The sequence below is a fragment of the Sinohyriopsis cumingii genome, chromosome 15 (assembly GCF_028554795.1).
Source record: "Sinohyriopsis cumingii isolate HCF-2022 chromosome 15, ASM2855479v2, whole genome shotgun sequence".
NCBI lineage: Eukaryota > Metazoa > Mollusca > Bivalvia > Unionida > Unionidae > Sinohyriopsis > Sinohyriopsis cumingii.
In genome coordinates this window covers 66,154,659-66,173,784 of record NC_142975.1, presented here as the reverse complement: position 1 = coordinate 66,173,784, position 19,126 = coordinate 66,154,659, and the positions used below count along the sequence as shown (strand labels likewise).

General features: G+C 32.0%; 1 protein-coding gene across 3 annotated transcripts in view; it reads right to left on the bottom strand.

The window, feature by feature from the left end:
* Nucleotides 1–1,524: 1,524 nt before the first annotated feature.
* Nucleotides 1,525–19,126, bottom strand: part of LOC149781969 (NACHT domain- and WD repeat-containing protein 1-like) — a 48,909-nt gene continuing 31,307 nt past the window's right edge. For all 3 annotated transcript variants that reach the window (XM_089936158.1, XM_089936159.1, XM_089936157.1), the window contains exons 19-30: nucleotides 16,589–16,759; nucleotides 15,736–15,939; nucleotides 14,844–15,065; nucleotides 12,627–12,903; nucleotides 12,176–12,287; nucleotides 10,444–10,621; nucleotides 9,180–9,286; nucleotides 7,506–7,767; nucleotides 5,980–6,126; nucleotides 3,893–4,053; nucleotides 2,960–3,098; nucleotides 1,525–2,360 (exon numbers count right to left, since the gene is read on the bottom strand). In XM_089936158.1, coding sequence (XP_089792284.1) covers nucleotides 2,293–2,360; nucleotides 2,960–3,098; nucleotides 3,893–4,053; nucleotides 5,980–6,126; nucleotides 7,506–7,767; nucleotides 9,180–9,286; nucleotides 10,444–10,621; nucleotides 12,176–12,287; nucleotides 12,627–12,903; nucleotides 14,844–15,065; nucleotides 15,736–15,939; nucleotides 16,589–16,759 — 2,048 coding nt within the window. In that variant the 3' untranslated portion in view covers nucleotides 1,525–2,292. The remainder of the gene's footprint in view (nucleotides 2,361–2,959; nucleotides 3,099–3,892; nucleotides 4,054–5,979; nucleotides 6,127–7,505; nucleotides 7,768–9,179; nucleotides 9,287–10,443; nucleotides 10,622–12,175; nucleotides 12,288–12,626; nucleotides 12,904–14,843; nucleotides 15,066–15,735; nucleotides 15,940–16,588; nucleotides 16,760–19,126) is intronic.

The window sequence follows — 19,126 nt, the reverse complement described above, 5'->3', positions numbered from 1 at the left end:
TATTAATTTTAGCAGTTTTTATAGTTTGTTTTAGTGCTTTTTCTTTATCTTTATATTGCTGTAAGTAGATAGAATTTTTGGTGCGTTTATATTTATTTAAGGCCCTTTTTTTGTCTTTATGTGCTATAGTGCACTGTTTAGTCCACCATGGTACAGGGTTTTTATTTTGGATATTAGTTGTCTTTGGTATGCATCGGTTAGCTGCTTCTATAATTGTGTCTGTTATGTTATCATAATACATGTTAATACTTGGGCTTTCTAAGTTATCTGGATTTACTCTAGCTAGTAATAATTGGAATTGGTCCCAGTCTGCCTGTTGGTACCTCCATTTAGGTGGGGTTTCGTTTGGAATGTGTTGAGTTTTTGTTTGAATATTGATTGTGATGGGAAATGGTCACTTCCTAACGTATCTTACTGATCCACCCACCAATTTGTGATTTGAGCCAATTTTGGGGTAGTGATGGTTAGGTCTATGGCTGAGAGAGTGCCATCCTCAGGGTTTAATCTAGTGTTCGACCCGTCATTTAAGATGACCAGATTGTTCTCAGTTATCCATTTTTCAACCATTTTCCCTCTTTGATCTTTCTTTTTACCTCCCCATAATTCACTTCAATGCACATAGACCCTGATCTGCAGGAGTATTATGCCATAGAAGATCAGGATCTATATTGTCTCCAGTTGGACTCGACTTATGGGCCAGTACATGGTAATTAAACCGGTGTTAATTAAAAGAAAAACTTTACTTCTTAAAAGCATTGCGTGGTCTGTTTTACAGTTAATTTGATCAAACTGTATTTATTTTACATCTTTGATAATTAGAGAGGTACAGTGCTAATGATTCGCAATGGTTATAACATCGGATGCGCTCGAGCTGACTACAGCTTATTTCACAGTTTTCTCAGAATCAACGACTAATACCAACTTTGGGCTAGTATGTGCATATTTTTAAAATTAATGAAGAGTCTGCATGTATTTATGTATACTATTCCAAATGAACTATCAATAAATGGGAACATACCATCATACTATTCCAAATGAACTATCAATAAATGGGAACATACCATCATACTATTCCAAATGAACTATCAATAAAAGGGAGCATACCATCAAGCTGATGCTGCGAGTTTTGTCTAAACTAGGCAGAAATGATATAAAAGCCTTCCCTGCAATGAGTCAGGTGAATTAGTATGCAGTGACTTGAACATAATTATTTTTGGAAACAGACTGTGACATACGAGAGCACCATCACCGCTGAAAAAGGAACTGTTTTGCCTCAAATAACAGATACAATGTTAAAGTCAGTTCCAATAAAAATAATCGACCAGCAGTCTTAACTAAAACATGTTTTCTGTCTCTGATTAACATCTTGATACTGTGAGGTAGATTTTTTTCTGAATTCCTGAAGAATTTTCCAAATAAACACTTCATGTCTGAGTGATGTCATAGGAAGACTGGTGGTCTGCATTTTCAAATGGGATCGAATGAAACAATCTTTAGAAGAAAATAATAACACTGCAATTATTTTATTATCTTTATTCAGGCGATTTTGTAAATAATATCAATACTGTTCATTCAATGTATGCCAGTTGATTATGGTGGAATTTCTATAAATATCATTTAACTGTGTTTGCGTTCTCCATTCACTAACTTTATCTTTCACCTCAACACACGATTTAAGAAAATAATATTCCCCCATCTAAGTGAGAGTGTAACGGTCAGTTGTTTGTTCAGCCTTCATTTTGAATACACTTGAAGTAACTGCATTGCTTGAAGTAAATATATTTTCTTACTCTTGTAAAAACGATAACAGTTGATATGCTATCATGCTTATTCTTCCAATCTTCATAATGGATCTTATCCATTCCTTGCATGTAAGTACATAATGGATCTTATCCATTCCTTGCATGCAGTAATCTTTGTATTGAAGTGATAAGTTCAACTCACATGTATTACCAAGCTATTTCCTTTTTGTAAAAAGTTAATATACTAACACATTCAAACATATTTCTTAATTATGCTAAATATAGCATTGATGATGTATGAAATAACCTTGGCTTCTCCACATTAAACCATGGGAAAATGTGATTAGATTATAAAGGGAAAATGAGTATACAAAGTTATCTGTGATCACCTGTATTTCATGAAATAATTATGTTTGTGTAAAAGAGTTGCACAGTTATGTGCAAGCTGTTGCACTTGTAAGCACCAAACATGTCTTATTGATGCACATATTAGCTGTCAATCCTATATATGGGGTGTCAAGCACTGTTAGAGCATTTTCCATTCTTCTTGCTACTTCGAGTTTTCTGGATCAGAACCCTCCGGTTTCATACTGCTTAGAGACAATTTCAGTACTGGACCTGAAGAATGAATAAACAAATAAGCAAATGTCGGGACCAAAGAAAACCATGTACTTTATAAAAATTTCAAATTTATATTTAAATATCAAAGTGAATTAAACAACTCTTTACAAGAAAATGCCAGATTAAATATTTTGTTTATTGATATTCCCAACGTATCTTATATTTGCTATTGGTATCAAATTAGAATCCTTCACAACAGCTTAGCTTTTCATTTCATAAGAATTTAAAGTCATAAGAGGGTATTTTATTACTTTTATTGAACATACAGGCATTTTCTCTTCAGCTCAAAAGCTGAATATGTTGAAAATTTTCTTGCAAATTTTATTAAAAGTTTTATCAAACTACTTCATTCTTTATAACATGTTTTCAAAATGAGTGGAACATTTGCTTTGTCATAATACCTACAAACTGGTAACAAAATGAAAACAAAGATTTGATATAATATAAAATATAAAGCTCTTCGGCAGTGAAAGAAACACTTTAAATGCACAAAACAGCACTGAGACAAGACAAAAGGCCAGGTGAAATTCTTCGATTCTAATTGCTGAATGATGTAAAAATAAAATATGCCCTATAGTTGTGTAAATATAAGATACCTTTCTGTTCCTTAAAATCTGTCGGATATGTTGATGTATTAGTGTCTGAAGGAAGAATTTCCCATTTCACTATTTGACCGGAATTGGTGCATCCAACCACAAATCGCCCATCTTGGCTCAACATGGGGAAGCGTTTGACCTAGCAGTAAAAGATTCATTTTATGGTGATGAGTCAACTGATTTGAATAACTGATCTAATCTTCAATTTCAAACCTTTGGGCATGAATTTGCTATGAAAAAGATTCATTTTAAGTTATACTGCATCTTTATAATTCTTTACAAAAGTCTTAATTTACTTATAAATAGTGTGATAAGATAGTAGTCTGTTGATTTTTAACAGAATAGGTAAAAAGAAAATGCTCAGTATTTTGTCATGTATTAATACATCTACAATTTGGCTTATCAAATCTTTGGTAGCAGTTACATTTAGGTGGAAAAAAAATTTTGCTCCCTTACAAAATCTGAGTTCTTGCATTTGATTTGTCTCTCTTATGTGATTAAGTTTAACTATGCTATGAAAGGTAGTACAATCATGATCATTTGAAGTCCTATATGAGCATACATTGACTTTTTCTGCACTTTACCATTTTAACAAACAGTTAATAATTGAAAACTACTGAAAACATCTTTGTGTTTTTTGAGACTGCTTTCTTTACAAGGTCATTCACACATGAGCATGACTACATAAGGAAATAACGATAATTAACTAAAATATGTCGTTGAAGGCATTTAATGGTTTAGAACAAAGAAACAAGTTACATACCTGACATTTAAGACACCTGATTGGGTATAACAAAAAGACAAGATACGCAATGGATTAGAACAGAAAGACAAGATACACAATGAACTAGAACAGAAAGACAAGATACACAGTAGATTAGAACACAAAAACAAGATACGCAATGGATTAGAACAGAAACACAAGATACGCACATGGTAATCCATACTGAATGATGCCACATGTTTTAGATTTTTCTTTTCCAGCACAAAGATCCGGCGCACGTAGATGTCCGCCAACAGAAGGAGTTCTTCAGTCTGACTGACACACACTAGGTCAAAGGGAAGCTTGTCTTTTGTGCGCTCTAGAACTGTTCCTGAAACAAGTTTCTAGCTTAAAATAATAATAATAATAACAATGATAATAATAATAATTATTGTGAGAAGAAGGAGGAAGAATATAACAACATAATATTATATGGGCCTTAAATGTAGATATGTTTCTGACGAGTGTGGTCAAGTAATACCAGATGATTAAGTATAACAAAATAATTAAATGAAAGAAGTTTAATACTGCCATTTTTTAAAATTCCTGTCCAGTGCTTTTGGTTCAATGAACGACTTGCTATTTTAATTCTTCTACAACGAGCAGCTATAGACGCTGTCAGCAATATTGAAACCATCAAAAACTTAAGCAGGGATAATAAGACTAGTTAGTTTCATCTTGTAAGTAATATGGAATAATATGGATGGTTAGTTTTATCTTGTAAGTAATATGGAATAATATGGATGGTTAGTTTTATCTTGTAAGTAATATGGAATAATATGGATGGTTAGTTTTATCTTGTAAGTAATATGGAATAATATGGATGGTTAGTTTTATCTTGTAAGCAATATGGAATAATATGGATGGTTAGTTTTATCTTGTAAGTAATATGGAATAATATGGATGGTTAGTTTTATCTTGTAAATTATATGGAATAATATGGATGGTTAGTTTTATCTTGTAAATAATATGGAACAATATTGATGGCTAGTTTTATCTTGTAAATTATATGGAATAATATGGATGGTTAGTTTTATCTTGTAAATTATATGGAATAATATGGATGGTTAGTTTTATCTTGTAAGTAATATGGAATAATATGGATGGTTAGTTTTATCTTGTAGCTTTTTTCAGAATAAACAAATGAAAGACACCGATATGTAATTGACATAATATTATGAGTTTTCTTACCATGACCTTATATGCTTCTGTCATGTGACAGGTTCGGTGCATCATCTAGGATAAATCTATTAATAGATTGCCAGAATAGAGATATTGAGGTTCCTGGTTTGAGCTCCAATCAAACTGCCCAGTTTTCTCTTTACTGTGCATAATATGTATCTCTTCATCGTCATTATCTGTCTTCATATCGATAACCAATATGTACAATTAGCAAACCAACCATAAAGAATATGTAAATGCCAAACATTTGAGTAAATGTATAACGGTAACAAACCCATGGAAACGTGTGAGCTCGATTTACAGAGTCCAGTAATATGTTTAATTTCAGCAAGATTCCCCATTATCAAAATCCCAAAATTATCAATGCTTGACATGTCTGCCAAAATATTCCCCAAAAACACAAAAAAAGGAATTTGTAAACTCCAAATATAATTTGGAGGGGAGCGGTGGGCTCCAGTACTGCAAGTATCAATTGAAAGGGAAGGTGGGCTCAAGGCTGTTCATCATCTATAGTATACGCAAGATAACATGACAGCATTTACTTTTAAGGAAGAATTTATTCAAGGAAAATGGCTAATCACTACTACTCAATACCAATGACTGATGCAATATGCTGGACACATACTGATATTCCTGTTATTGAATGCATAATTTCTCACCAAGAAGCCTAAATGCTGATTATAAACCAACACGAGAGAATGGGATCAAGCTAAATATGAAATCTAAGGACCATCTCTACCCTGAATATAATGATAAACTTTGTCCATATTATAGCATTATATTGTTTGCTAATTGAACAAGTGTGGTGGTGAGTTTACCAAAATTGTTTTTCAGGGTAGTTAATATCCACATATTCCCCATCACTGAATATTACTTTTTCATGGTGTTGAGTTTTGTTTTAGAGCCATTTTTAAATTACTTTTATCTTTTTTACATCCACTGAAAGAAATTATCACTAGGCACCATCTTGGGCCATTTGTGACCATAGATTCCAAACCACAACATCCTGTCAATAGCAATTATTGTTCAAGTGAGTGAGAAAAAAAAGGTTAGTGAAAGGAAAAGCATGTGTTACCAGTTGTAAAGTCCATCTTAAGGTACCAGGATTCTCTGAATGGAGCAACAAAAATTTCTCTTTGCCCGATGACTGTCCAGGTATTTATTCCATACAAATGGTCTATTTTGTAGTTTTCTAATTTTGAAAAGTCAACGGTCATCCTCCCTTCAATAAAAATAAAAACATTAGGATCAACCATTTTGTACTGATTTTGTTTGTTTGTATTTTGACAGTGCAAGATTTGCACAGTTCTATACTTGTATTAAAATAAAAAATCATAAATTCTCTCCAACATATTTAAAATCTTTTTTATAAGAGTTCTAGCTGTAATAGCCTTGTATACCTACTATGCTGATTAACTTTAAACATTCCATTAAAATTAAACTGATGTCACAGAAAAATGTTTTGACCTATTTTTAATTATTTCCCCAATGGACCAATTCAATCATGCACACACAATCATTTCACAAAAATAATTAGTAAATATGGTTTCAATTTCATAATTTTTCATTAAGTAATATAAATATAATTCACACAAATATTAGTTGGAACTTTTTCAAGCTAGATGATGATTATACATAGAAATAATATTTTCTTCCACTGATTGGTATGACCCACCAGTATGTCAATTTTTTTATACAAATTTCTTAACTCTAACCCATTCATATGCATGTGTTCATAGGGAAATGTAGGGTTTCCATATTTGCCAATAGCCAATTGCATCTTTTGCTACTATGAAACCAAGTCTTGATTTTGTATCTATATTGCAGGTACTTTGTTAAAATGTTTTCCTGGCTTATAATAATGTTTCTTTCATTACTTGAAGTTTTAATTTGATCAAGGAATATTCACAGAATATGGTGTTTGTAATATTTCTTAACATCAATCTCATTTGTCTTATGAATATTAATAACATAATTAACATTTATCAAAAGGGAACATGTATGCATTTAAAGAAATGCTGTTTCCATCTGCAATTTCCTTGATTAACATGTAAGTTTGTAATTCTAATTCAATATACTTATTCTAGTTATTCATGACAATTTTCTCAGTCTCTAATTTACAGTGCATGCAGCCATGTTAAAATGAAAATTTTATTTTTCACTGTGATGAAAACTTGTATAATTTAGATATCTATACTGCACATTATGTCGTGCAACAAAACATTCCAAACCCTAAGAAACTTATACGAAAAGTATATCACTTAACGCTAAACATTTAATCTTAAATTTTAGTGCAATAAATGTTTTTGCATGTAAAAATACTTACACATGGTTGGAAGCTTTATACTGCAAATATACAGTATATGTGACTGGAATTCACCCAGATGTTTTGGTTTTTAATTGTTTTATGGATTACAATATATATATATATATATATATATATATATATATATATATATATATATATATATATATATATATATATATTTGAATATGGTGTGCTACTTTCAAAACTAAAAGCATATGGGCGACTTAATGTAGGATTAAAATTAGTTGCCCGTACAAACATAAAATTGGCAATGAACCATAGTTTGCACATACCATTTCCTACATCCCAGATGAAGAGTGTCTCACGAGCAACCTCCTCTTTTGTTTCACCACCACCTGGCAACAGGGTAACTTCCATTTCCTTCTTCCTGTAGTTCAGCATCAAATATTTATTGTCACGAGACAATTGCTGAAGCGTACCTTTAAGTTCCGTTCCAGTTTCAATTGTCCTCACTACTTGATGAGATTTTAGATCACAAACATGGACTTTTCTATTCTCTGTGTATGCAGTCAGTACATAACTGTCCTCATTCACCTGGTAATTAAGACAATTATTCCCAGATAAAAAGTATGTGCAGGCAGTCTTTGCAGCAGTACACTGGCAGAAATATGCAGGCAGGCAAATATCTTTAGCTATATATACCGTACAAACATATAATCATTTAAAGATTTAATATTAAATACTAAAATCATCACAAAGCATTTGATCTTAAACTCTTATTGAATCCTTAAATGCTTTATAACTTTGTCACGACTTTAGTAAAAATACTGCAATTTTTTAAGGGATAGAAACGGCCAATAATCAACAAATTTTATAATAAATGAGCTTACTGAATGCATTGAGACAGAAAGTTATTATTATCACACATGTACGTATTACAAAGTTTATGCTATATCCTCTTGGTGGTGACAAAATTGTTCTTAATTTACAGCATTGTCTGTAGTTAGGTTCACCCTACAGTAACGGTATGTTTTCCTGCCACTGTAACAGAATCAGGAAAACAAGCCTTAAGTCTGAGAAGAACCTGACTGCAGATGGCTTGACATATGATAGCTTCATAAACCGAGTTGGGGTTTTCATGGCACCATTTTGAATTATCTTAGGGATTTGTATGTCAGTGTTGACTAAATCATTTTAACACTACTGAGCTTGCCTTTTTAACAGGTTAACCTCGTGTGAAAAGTTGTCTTCCCATTAACTCGGTAGCTCTAGGCATGTTAGGTTCTTACAACTTAGAGTGTTTCTTGTTCGATTCAGGTTCAATCAGGGAAAATGTAGACAGTAGTGACCTACATTTCTGACACTAATGAGCGTTTCCTTTACATATTAACTTCGCTGTAAGCATGAACACTGAGGGAACTATAAATAGAGTTTTCCTTGCATGATTCTAAACCAAATCCAGGTAATTAAGGTCACAATGACTCCAATGACTTTTTTATTTACAGACTCCAGTGCAAAAAACATGTTTAATTGGCAAATATATTCAGCTGTTCATTTCATTGTGAATTATCCTATGGGAATGTAAGCCACAATGATTTCTCATATTACATTAATGACTACTTCTAAATGGTCAACACCCATGTTAAATGTGTTGCTTTAAAATCTGCAGTGTTCATGAAATTTTATTGACAAGTACAGGAATATCAATAGCAGCATAAGATAAATACAGACGGACAGCTTGGTTGTCTCCATGTCATTATTGAATGTAAGTTGTTCTCATAACTTCATATCAGGTATAAATTCATTATAACATGAGGGCTTTTAAAAATCAGCAGGAAACATACATACATACATACATACATACATACATACGTATATACATACATACATATATAGACACACACACACACACTTCATGCAAATTCATCATATTTGGTCCTATAAAAGACAAAAGGTTGTATTGTTTCATCATGCTTGAATTCTGTATCACAACTAACTATACATACACTTGTCGTTTCAATGATTTCACCAACATGTACAATCCCAATTACTTTGGCAGATCTGACTTCCATGCACTTAACACCCAAATTGTTTCTCGTCAGAACTGCTATTTCTATAAAAAATTTAAAAAATCACAAAAACAGAAATGAGAACTCAACATATTCAGCTTGGTCTTCAACATACTTGCCTTATTATCTCCTAAAGACCTCATTTGACATTTTGTTTTAAAGAACAAGAATGAAAGAAAGTAAGACAAAGGTTAAACATTTCAGAAGAAAAATATCAATTTATGGAATACGACTACATTACAGAGTGTTAAAGGCCTGAAAATAGACACATACACATAATTCTACGTCAGCTATCTATGATGCATAGTAACCTAAGATAATTATTCATGCATGAAACAAGATATGTGATTTTTTTTACCCATGTCTTTCATCTAATTAAGATATTAAAATTATTTTATCTGCATAAAAGTGCCGGTCTCACTTCAGAGTCCAATGTGCAATATCATCTTTGCAGACACATTTAAATTTAAAAACTTTTCAAAAACTTTTCTGCAATATCTACAAGTAAAATATTAATGATGAAACACAAGTAAGGGAAATATTGGAATCCTCAATAAAAAGTAATTTATGGTCTGTGTCAAGAAGAGGGTTGAAAAATGATTACTCAAGAATAATTTCCCTGCATATGTGGAACTACTCACTACGTGTTGTTATGCCATTGCAAAGTAGTCTTGCACCCAAGAGAGTAACTTGATTGTAAGCAAAGTCCTTAATTCTGAGTGGGGGGTCTCAACATTCCACCTTAACTTTTCTGTACATTCCCATATGAATGCAGGATAATTTATAATTATCATCATGACGATGTCATTCGCATGTGCATTATTATACAATAAAATGTAATTACTGTCATTAGTGTGTGTGTATGTCTGTCTGTCTGTGTGTGGGTGTCATGCATTTCTATTATTATCCAAAATCTCCGCATGTTGAGTCATACAGCAAGTAGAGGACCAGAATGTTGTCTGATTACAATTAGTTCCAATATTTAAAAGTAAAATTATAAATGCTGTATCTGCAATAGGACTCAGTGTACGTAATCTTCGGCTAATCAAAAAACCTAAATTCATACGAAGAATGTTAACTTCTCTAAAAACATGCAAGTCAGTGAACAAATAGTTTATCATGTCAAATTTAAGTATTAAATTTGTTTTTAGATGTAAAATGTAAAAAATGATGTGGAGGAATATACTGTGTTAGCACTTACCACTTTTATTGGCATACAGCTGTTGTATTCCCCTATATGGGTGATATCTTTTGAGACACTTCATGGCATCAAGGTCGATCAGGAATCCATCGTGTATCTTTTGACCATCCTTGACCTCTGATCGGATTATGATGGCCAGTTTGGTATCTATGGGTAAGCAGCTGGTAATTTCCACATCCTTTAAGTATATAAATGTTACAATATAGCTTCCTTCAAAAATATACAACATGGCTTTCTTCAAAAATATACAACATGGCTTTCTTCAAAAATATACAACATGGCTTTCTTCAAAAATATACAACATGGCTTCCTTCAAAAATATAAAACATGGCATCCTTCAAAAATATACAACATGGCTTTCTTCAGGAACATACATGTTACAATATCTATTTCAATGTCATTTAATGAAACATTTGAGTTAGTTAGGGTACAACATTATCCAAGCCTTCATTAGAAAAAGATTTTCAAATAACTCTCTAACTGATATATATATATATATATATATATATATATATATATATAGAGAGAGAGAGAGAGAGAGAGAAAGAGAGAGATATTTATAAATATACACCAGACAGAACAGAAAGTGCTATCCCTGGATTCTAAAGAACAATGCTTGATAATAGTAGGCAGAATTAATATGAAGACAAATAATACTATATAATACAGGTTAGAGAAATTTTACTTCATACTCTATGGAGATTAGAACCCAGTTCCGAGGGTAAACGGCACAAATTGCACACACCAGTCCATACATATATATATATATATATATATATATATATATATATATATATATATATATATATATATATATATATATATATATATATATATATGAGGAATGAATTGATGGACACACACATACATTCATGCATAAATACAGAAAAATCTCAAACCTAATTAAAATCAGCACAATGGATGCATATTACATGTATTTAATTTAATTTTTATTTGAATGTACATGAATATTTCGAATTTCATCTGCTTCATTTGACAACTGTTCCGCTATCAGTAAATATTGCTATTTTCAACGTTGCTATTCTGAGTTTTTAAAAACCGTTAATTGCTTACGACCATTAAAACTAGTTGGTTGTGAAATTATATTAAAAAGAGATCCTGTCTCTGGCATTTTCACTAGGTTATATTTACATTCTGTGTAGTGAGAAGGTTCTGTATACTAATGACATAGGGTCTCATCAGGCTGATTCTTACCTGGTCCACCATTATTCAACTTTTACCGTTTGCAACTTCTCAAAATCTTTCCTGTTTTCAAAACCCTGGCTGACAACTCAAAAACCGCTAAACCAAAACAAAGAGACTTATGTACAGAAGAAGAACCACAGCAAATGCAATTCCCTTTTAAAAAATATCACCATTAACTTATTTTCTAAAAGGAGTCCAGCAGTTGCATCAAAATTGACAGAGAATAATCATATCATCTGAGCACTGTTTAAGTGATTAAAATGCAACATAAAAAAATTATTTTAAAAAGATATTACCACTGAAGTATATATATATATATATATATATATATATATATATATATATATATATACATATATATATAGTCTGACATATCGGATGGACATGTTGATGCCAGATGCCAAATCAATAATAATAATAATAATAATAATAATATTAATATTATTATAATTATTATTACTATTATATTTTTTTTTTTTTAGATGATAACCTCAGTTTTCATATGAAAAATGTTAAGATATCTTACAAAAATAGCCTCTCGAACAGTCTTCTGTTTGATGATATCATGTACGATGACTGTCTTGTTGGATGTGCTAATTCCTAGGCAGTATCTCGAATTTGGAAGTACGTGAACTTCACTGAAATGAATGACATTAACAGAGATAAGAATATTCCTACTTTCCTTTTCCTTTTCAATATGCTTATTTCAGAACTGACAAATTCAAAACTGACCAGTTTAAAACATGATGATCTATATTGTTTGTTCTGCTGATTACTCCTACAAAACTGCACAGATCAAGACCTGCCAGCGCATTCTGTGACAGCATATCGGGCTCTATGCAGTTTGTAGTTGGATCTTACACAGTCACAAGCATATACGATATGATAGTGTCTTTAAGTCAAAGTTTTACCAGGTATAGATTTACTGACAGTTTAAACAGCCATAAAAAATACCCGCATTCACACTGAATACCTACCTGATTTTCCCTGACTCCTTTTCATGGCTGCTTTTCTTGGTAAATCTGGTACGATCCCATATTTTCAGAACTCCCATACTCTCAATGGTCACTATGCATTTACCGTCCACACTTTTAACACTGTAGATGATTTTTGGATGAGGAAGCTCAAGGGATGATTTACCGGTTTTCATATCATATATCAATACATAAAAGTTTTCATCAGCATATGCATTTACATACAACTGTTGGCCATCAAGACTCGTGCCATATATCCAGCCAACATCCAACTCTGGGTCTGAAAGTTGAATATCATTGCAAATTAATAAAGTAATTTCAATTTACAATTCTCCAATATTTATTAAATGGAACAAAAAGTAATTTTGTTGTATAACAAACAAACTTTAAATCACACTCGAAGGAAGTAAATGGTACAATTAAATCACAATGTATTTATAGCATCAGAATTAGAAAACCTGTGTTTGGATAGGTTATACTACTTGCTAAACAGCAAAGCATGAAGGGAATCAAAATATGAATACACAGAGGATATTTTCCTTCCCTACATATCAGATTGATATTACCATGTGATGCAAAGACATGTAAGTGATATTTTTTAAGAAGTGGCAAATACATCATTGCTGTACCACACCATGAAATATTCCTAGCATTAACGCAAGAAAAGAACATTTTCTTTTTATTATTCAATAATCTTGCTCATAAATTGAAGTTTAAAAGATTAAGCTCATTTCTCAGCACATCAAGCATAACAAAGTTTTCATAAATTCACCACACTTTCAAACCTAATCAAAGAATGATCATAAAAATATCAGTGACTCAAGAGAGGGGCAGAATTTAAATGACATAAATATTGCTGTAAATTATATCAAGTGTTTGTATATTTCGTTTCATTCAGTGTTTTTCAGCACAGCAACACAAGTAAGTTATTTAGTCTGAGGCAATAGGAGTGAAGTGCCTTGCCCAATGACACACCACGGTAGCTGACCCAGGTTGAGCCAATAGCCCACAAACTTTCGGCTGGGTGTACGGCACTCTAATCACTGAGCTACCAGGACACCCACAATTTTTTGTACATAAATATAGATGACAAATAATATGCACTAATGCAAAGTTCTGTTTAAGACAAACATAACATTAAAAGTTTCATTTTAATTGCTTAAAGCCATGAAAAGTTATTGGAGAATGAACATGAAATCGATGGAAAGTTTCAGAACCCCTATCATATGATGTATAAATATGGCGGTTTAAGGTTCCGCTGAAATCAGTTGTTCTACTTTTACCATGAAAATTGCAGCATAACTTGTGTAAATATCTTCAATTGTATCTTGTGTGATAATTTTAATCATTTTTTTCTATTTATTCAAATTAAAATTGCTTCATAGTCCCTTGAAAAAAACAGTAAAAATATCCAAGGAAAATGAGTTAGGCTTGCCTTAAAAAGGATACTTATTACAATATGGCGGAACCGTTTGTCATCGCTATTTTTGACATTCTGCCAACTGTTTGACTCTGACCCCAAGTCAGATTGAGCATCACACTGGTTTATTACCGTTAATAGACAATAAAGGGGAATAACTTCATAGAGACCCAAAGGTGTAGAGTCAAATTTCTTCAGAAGAAACTGATTTCCATGTCTGCAAGGTAATGTGGTTTCTATTTATCTGTCGTAGAGCAGAGAATGCTCATTTTTCATGCTGCAGGTAAAACAAATGTTAGCACATGCAATCAAATGGGGAATGACATAATCAGAAATATGGCATTATCATATGTGGAAATATATAGATATATTTTTCAACATGTAAAAATGCAGGAATGAAAACAAAATATGAAAATTATTTCATGGATAATCTGATATGTTTTGAACTTAAGTTATCTATCAAAGAGTTTATAGCTCCAATTTAAATATCAACATCAGCAGAAGTTTATTTCTCTATACTTGCAAATGAAGAGTGCTGAAATATGCAATGAATCTATTTGGTTGAAAGAAATGAAGGATAATTGGATATTTCGTCATCTCAATTTTTCTGAGAACTCAGCCGACTTACTTACTGCATGATAAATATTTTCAATGCAAATTACTCATGTATAAACAAGATCGCTTTTATCAAAGTCTACCTAAACTCATTAAGACGCTTTTATCAAAGTCTACCTAAACTCATTAAGATGCTTTTATCAAAGTCTACCTAAACTCATTAAGACGCTTTTATCAAAGTCTACCTAAACTCATTAAGACAACTCGAATTGCCTTTGTGGCAATGTCCATGAGATGGAAAGACGTATCCTTGAAAATGATGTATCGCTCGTCAGTGCTTATGGTCATGCTGTATCGGATATCTGATATTCTTCTGGATATAACAATCTTCATGGACCTTAAATCTAGTAACTTCATGAAGAACTCTTCCTTCTCATCACATGTGTACAAGCAGAAATTGGAGGATCCTGCATAAAAGAAAATTGGTTTATATAGGGAGATCAGCGAGAGAAGATGTGGGAAATGACACCTGATTCAACATGGATTCATTGTCTCTCCTCGTACGTAATGTAAATTTATTTTATGGATTGAGGAGAAGGCTATTTACAGTTTGCTAGAATATGTAAACCTAACCGTATTAGAGTCTTATACACGTGTGTCAATCACCCAAGCATCCTGCAACTGCAGGTGGTAGGGATGAGGCAATTGGGGGGCCATGATTCCCATTTTCAGGAGGGGGAAAGACATTCTTCATATGCCACTGGTTTTTATCAAGAGCACAATTGTGCCAAAAGTATCTGTTAAACATTAACAGGTTCAAACTGTTTTCATGTCATTTACATTGCAAAATGATTAAATCAATGCTGATTGAGTGGAATCGTAGCAAAAATTGCAACTTCATCTATGAAATTTATTACAAAATAATGAAGAGTAAACCAAGTAGATAGTGAAAATAAAATGAAACTGGAGCTTATCCTGAGTAAAGTAATGTTTTATCATGGTCGTGTTTTTTTATATCAATTAAGTAGTACCCTCTCGAAGTCAAAAACTTATTAGATTTTACAAGCATTTACATTGCTAAATGGAACATGTGACATGTATTTATACATGGCAGAAATTTTATTTTAAAAAAAATACCTATAACTCGCTCAAACTCTACTCCGTCCTCCTCCTTGTCAACCCCTTGTCCTGGGATTCTAGCCATTACAGATCTAGATCCGTCATTCAAATCATATATCACTGCGTCATTTCCTTCCATTGTCAAAGCTCTGTGGCATCCATTTCCTATGAGACACCATACTTGCTTGAATAAAATGTCCAGCACATCTAGTTTGACTCTTCCTTTAAGGAAAGGAAAATTTTAAATCATTTAATATTATATTACATATGTATGATAACATGTTAGAAATTTATATTTATATAAATATTTATATATATAGCATCCCAGATTCATGCAACTATTTATATATATAAAAATAGAAAATAATCTAGAGGAAGAAAACTTTCCAGTAAATTTTCTTATTGGTTTAAAATATGTTTGATTTTAAATCAAATATGTTTTATCTGTGTAAAAAGTTTTCTAAGGTATAATAACCTCTAAATTAATGATATCTGTATGTAGATAGAAAGCTCCATAAAAATCTTTAAGATTTCACTTACTTTATTTACATTGCAACAAAATTAATATTAAAATGTCTAATCTTCTGGAATTATTTTAGTAATCAACTATGGAAAATGGTTGCTAAGGATGAAGATAATGACAGCCTGTTGTAATCATACTCCACATCATTGCTTTTTCAGCAGGAAAAATAACAAGTAACATTCACTATGTCAGGTGTGAACATACCATTACTATATAATAAATGTATATTCTGCAAGGGGAGGTCTTTCTTAACTCCTTTTCTAAGTTCCTTCGTTTCAAGTTGTACATCTAATCTTGTGTGGTATTTTGTCAGTGCCCTCGTGCAAGATATTATTTCGTTTCACTCACCAGTGATAACTTCCCGAATACTCAAAGTGTCCTTATCTCCCATTGTTTGTGTATGTAGGATCACATGTGTATTATTCAGGCAAAATTTGGCATCAAAGACGTTATCTATTCGATGCATGCGTAGAAGCTTTCCAGCTTGTATATCCCAAATGCAAACTTCCCCATCACCACCTAATCCAAAATGGAAATTAGATGTTGAAATAGAACACTATATACATGTATATATATATATATATATATAGTAAATAGCATCACAGATTCATGCAACTACTAGTGTTTATATATATATATATATATATATATATATATATATATATATATATATATATATATATATATATATATATATATATATATATATATATATATATATATATATATTTCTGTACTTCGTTTTACTATAAGAGGCTGCAGAAACATAAAATGAGAATGATCATGTAGAATTTCTCATAAAGGGGAGATTAGTTGTGAATGCTGTGTTTTTCAATATGTTTTTCAATCAAGAAAAGAACTTTAAAGAGAACATATGTTTGTACTTAAAAGCTTCAAATGTACCAATGATACTCATTGAAATCTTACACCCAGTACTTTAACCACTCCGGTGGCCTAGTGGTTAGAGCATCCGCCTCGGATGCGGGAGGTTGTGGGTTCGATCCCCGGCCGAGTCATACCAAAGACTTACAAAAATGGTACTAACAGCTGCCTCGCCTGGTGCTCAGCATTAAGAGGTTAGTGTTAGGACTGGTCGGCCCGGTGTCAGGATAATGTGACTGGGTGGGACATCATGCTACATGTCTGCGGCATGATGCCCCAGTGCTAGACATCACTATAAACTGCCACACTGCAGAAATCGTATGGATATGACTGAAAAATTGTTAAAGCTACGTCAAAAATCAAATCACATCACATCACACTCAGTACTCATTTCTTTTTATGCAATAAAATTAAACGAATGTTTATTGGTGCATGTAGGTTATCATTCTGTCCTCGGCCTTACAAAAACAAATATGAAGGCAGATCTTCAAGATGGTAAAAAACAAAGCATTTTTGAATATAAATAAATCCAAAATAAATTAATTGTCCATCGTCAACATCCTCTAAGCTATTTCAAGGTTTTACTAAACCTAAACTATGTAACTGAATCAGAAACACTTTTAAAAAGGACATACGAATATGAATGGGGGTTCTCAAGAACACAGGAATGTGCTTTGCTGGGACACTTCAGCATTTCAGGATTTAAATATTTTTTAAAAAATTACACATGAGAATATAATGATAATAATAATAATAATAATAATGACTTAGTACAGTGGTTAATCTTTACAAACCAAGATGCCATGGAATTACCATGCATGATAAAAATAGTTACAGGTAAAGAATTAAGTCTTGTTAAATTTATTCTTGCAGCTAACCATGAAGGCGCTCTTGAATGAAGTCATGGTATCACTATTTTTGAATGAAGTCATGATATTACTGTTTGAATGAAGTCATGGTATTACTGTTTTTGAATGAAGTCATGGTATTACTGTTTGAATGAAGTCATGGTATTACTGTTTTTGAATCAAGTCTTGGTATTACTGTTTGAATGAAATCATGGTATTACTGTTTGAATGAAGGCATAGCATTACTGTTTTTGAATGAAGTCATGGTATTACTGTTTGAATGAAGTCATGGTATTACTCTTTTTGAATGAAGTCATGGTATTACTGTTTGAACGAAGTCATGGTATTACTGTTTTTGAATCAAGTCATGGTATTACTGTTTGAATGAAGTCATGGTATTACTGTTCTTGAATGAAGTCATGGTATTACTGTTTGAATGAAGTCATGGTATTACTCTTTTTGAATGAAGTCATGGTATTACTGTTTGAATGAAGTCATGGTATTACTGTTTTTGAATAAAGTCATGGTATTACTGTTTTTGAATGAAGTCATGGTATTACTGTTTTTGAATGAAGTCGTAATATTACTGTTTGAATGAAGTCATGGTATTACTGTTTTTGAATGAAGTCATGGTATTACTATTTGAATGAAGTCATGGTATTACTGTTTTTGAATGAAGTCACAGTATTACTGTTTTTGAATGAAGTCGTGATATTACTGTTTGAATGAAGTCATGGTATTACTGTTTTTGAATAAAGTCATGGTATTACTATTTGAATGAAGTCATGGTATTACTGTTTTTGAATGAAGTCATGGTATTACTGTTTGAATGAAGTCATGGTACATATATTACTGTTTTTGAACGAAGTCATGGTATTAGTGTTTGAATGAAGTCATGGTATTACTGTTTGAATGAAGTCATGGTATTACTGTTTGAATGAAGTCATGGTATTACTGTTTGAATGAAGTCATGGAATTACTGTTTGAATGAAGTCATGGTATTACTCTTTGAATGAAGTCATGGTATTACTGTTTTTGAATGAAGTCACAGTATTACTGTTTTTGAATGAAGTCGTGATATTACTGTTTGAATGAAGTCATGGTATTACTGTTTTTGAATGAAGTCATTGTATTAAGATTTGAAGGAAGTCATGGT